Source organism: Opisthorchis viverrini (genome assembly GCF_000715545.1).
Source record: "Opisthorchis viverrini unplaced genomic scaffold opera_v5_4470, whole genome shotgun sequence".
NCBI lineage: Eukaryota > Metazoa > Platyhelminthes > Trematoda > Opisthorchiida > Opisthorchiidae > Opisthorchis > Opisthorchis viverrini.
In genome coordinates, this window is record NW_008757181.1 from 1 (window position 1) to 914 (window position 914).

The following is a 914-nucleotide window of genomic DNA, read 5'->3' on the forward strand; positions in this document are numbered from 1 at the left end:
GGCCACCATAGGAAAGTTCATGTTATTTGTCGGTCACACGTGCACGTGTATTGAGTAAAGTGACATCGCATTACCTGCACTTTTACCACGATACATGGCTTCCCACACTGGTGACAGTGTTTACTGATAACGACGATGGTGACAGCCTTTCAAAATGGCTTCCTTGCTCTGCTTGGTCGACGACAACGTCAACTAAAGTTGTTATGGTGTCACTCCTGTTGTGGACTTACATTCGGGTGAACTGATATGCAAGCACCCCTGGGTCCAAGAGATAGGCTACAGGTGGCAGTGCATCACTGCCTCGTTAACTAGGAATAAGAGACCTGAAAATCTGGTGTGCACTGCCCTGACTCACCAACACCAATCATTTTAACACCTTGTTCTTCTACTCAGATCCCAGTTTGTCACGGAACTTATACGTAACGCACTCAAGAAGCAAGAAAACTCCGAGGAATTTGACGATGACGATTCGAGCAGTGACGACAATGGGGGTCGACGGAGCTCGTTAAGTGAATCACAACCGCCCATCCCGTATCAGGGAGATGATACAGAAGTGGATGATATTGTTCGAGAAGCTCAGGAAATGGTGATCCGGGACCAGCCTCTTCCAGTGACTGCCATCAACTCCGAACTTTCCCGGCGTTTGTTCAACGTGATGGAAAAGAACAAAATAAATCGTAAGTGGGAGATCGCATTTCATTAACTCACTCAGCACTTGGCCGTAGAAGATTTAAATCATTCCGATACTAAACCATTGCTCAAACTGGAAGAGAAGTCGGAAAGCGATGGAGGGCCATGGGGTCTGTTGAGGAACCCAGTAATAAGGATAAATCGACGATAATAATCGTTCAACTGTAGGATTCTTTTTTTACTTCACTGCCAAGCCACCCGAAAAAAACAAGGGCTCAGATACT

The 914-nt window shown here is 46.1% G+C and overlaps 1 protein-coding gene across 1 annotated transcript; it reads left to right on the forward strand.

The window, feature by feature from the left end:
• Positions 1-393: 393 nt before the first annotated feature.
• On the forward strand, positions 394-840 carry T265_16100 (hypothetical protein; the record flags this gene model as incomplete). The annotated part of the gene is made up of 2 exons (XM_009179612.1): positions 394-677; positions 726-840. Coding segments are annotated over 2 exons (396 nt in total), but the record flags the coding sequence as incomplete, so codon positions are not given.
• Positions 841-914: the final 74 nt, after the last annotated feature.